General features: G+C 58.8%; 1 protein-coding gene across 1 annotated transcript in view; it reads left to right on the forward strand.

The window, feature by feature from the left end:
* Nucleotides 1-1,176: 1,176 nt before the first annotated feature.
* LIPG (lipase G, endothelial type) overlaps nt 1,177-1,864 on the forward strand; it is a 34,875-nt gene continuing 34,187 nt past the window's right edge. Inside the window, exon 1 of the mRNA XM_006144446.3 lies at nt 1,177-1,544. Coding sequence (XP_006144508.1) covers nt 1,448-1,544 — 97 coding nt within the window. The 5' untranslated portion in view covers nt 1,177-1,447. The remainder of the gene's footprint in view (nt 1,545-1,864) is intronic.

A 1,864-nucleotide genomic window follows, 5' to 3' on the forward strand; every position in this document is an offset into this window, starting at 1 on the left:
CTCAGGCGAAACCCCCGACACTAGGGAGTAGGGGGACCCGAAGCTGCTGCGGTTTTCCGCAGGCCAGGGTGGGACCGATTTCTGGCGACCTCTGGGTCACTGGCCGTCCAGGTGCCGCCTGCAGCGCCACCTCTTCCCCACAGGAGGGAGGACGGCTGGGCGGGGGCAGCTCTGCCACCGCCTCTGCGTCCCCAGGTGTTGTGGCGCCGTAGCCCTGCAGGTGTCGCGGGGTTCAGCCTCGGCTCCCCTCGGTCCCGGGACCTGGATCCTTAAATGGAAGGAGAGGAGGAAGAAATGATGGAGAGAAGAGAGGACGGTGTTTAATTCCACTCACCAGGTAGTTACTGCAAGCCGGAGAAGACTGGGGACTCGGCCCACGTCTTAGACCCCCCACATCCCTAGGCTCCGCTCGCCGTTCCCAGTGGGAGGCTCCCCCTGCCTGTCCAGTCCTTCACGAGCGCCTGCCACAGGCCGGGCCCCAGCACGAAGCGCTAAACTAGGGGGACTCTAAAACTTCCCACCACCCCTAAACCGCAGGAACTATGACCCGCGTATTGCGGACTAGGGAATGGCCTTGGAGAAGGTTTTGCAGCTTCAGGAGGAGGGAGGACTCAGAGCCGGGTTTGTGTGACCGTGCAGCGCCGACCACAGCCCACAGTCCCCCAGCTGTGCCGGCTCATTGTCCAATCGCATGGTCTGCACCTGTTGCGGCGGGAAGGGAGGAAGACTAGGACCAAGAAGACTATCAGGTGACTTTCTCCCATCTGGGTCGGGGCTCAGAAAGACCTTTCCGGAGCTTTGCGCCTTGGAGTAAAAGATCTCCCCTCTCTAGGATCGCGTCCCCAGTGGGAATGACCCCTTAGGATTGCAGGGGAGAGAGTAGGATATGAGGGTTCGGATCAGCGCACTAGGAGGAAACCCGGGTGGCGGGAGTCTCGACAGCCTGCGCAGAGGGAGGGGGAGGAAGCGAGGCTGCGCTAGCTGGAGTCCACGAGGTGGGTGTGCGGCGCTTCCATTCAAACTTTGCAAAGTCTCCGCTCAAGCGTCAGCGAAGGTGTGACCAATCAGAGTCCAGAGACGTGAATAAATTATGCAAATAACCATCTGGCGATGGGTCAGATGACCACGGTACTTTTAAAAAGTACCTCTCCAGGAGCTCGCGGTGTGACAGCGGGAGCCCTCGCTTCCCTGCGGCTCCGGCTGAGGGCGGATCTGGTTCGGGTGCACGCTTTCCACTGACCTTCCCACCGCTCTGCGGCTCAGGGCAGCCAGCTTTTCATTTTCCACCCTCTCTTCCTGCAGCTGTCCAGCACATCACCCTCTGGTGGACAGAAGTCTGCCCACCTCGGGTCTTACCGGCTCGGACTGCTGGAAACACCAACAAGTGGTGTTTTTTTGTTTTGTTTTGTTTTGAAATCCCTGCTTGGGGAGGGCGTAGCGGGGAAGGATGAGAAACTCGGTCCCTCTGCTCTGTTGCTGGAGCGTCTATTGTTGCTTGGCCGCGGGAAGCCCCGCACCCCTCAGTCCAAAGGGACGGCTGGAAGGTAATGTGAATTCATTTTTATCCCTCACCCCCTTCTCTGTTGTTGGGCGCCCTGTGCCTGGCAGAGTCTCCTTGTTCCTAGAAAATCCTTTCTTTCCCCAATGCCACTTGTCCCTTCTGTTGAGAGCACCACCAGCGAGTCATCCAAGAGGCTGCAGGCTGGCAGCGTGTGCTCATTCGAATCTTCGCTCCTGTCCCTGCCTTCTTTCCTTGTATGAGTCCCTTAATCTGTGCTGTCCAGCTAGCTGCTAACAGTTTTATCAAAAAGCTTTATTTAATCCCACCCCCCCCCCCCCCGAGCGCATCTCAGCACTGCCCACT

Source organism: Tupaia chinensis, unplaced genomic scaffold, assembly GCF_000334495.1.
Source record: "Tupaia chinensis unplaced genomic scaffold, TupChi_1.0 Scaffold000119_2, whole genome shotgun sequence".
Lineage (NCBI taxonomy): Eukaryota > Metazoa > Chordata > Mammalia > Scandentia > Tupaiidae > Tupaia > Tupaia belangeri.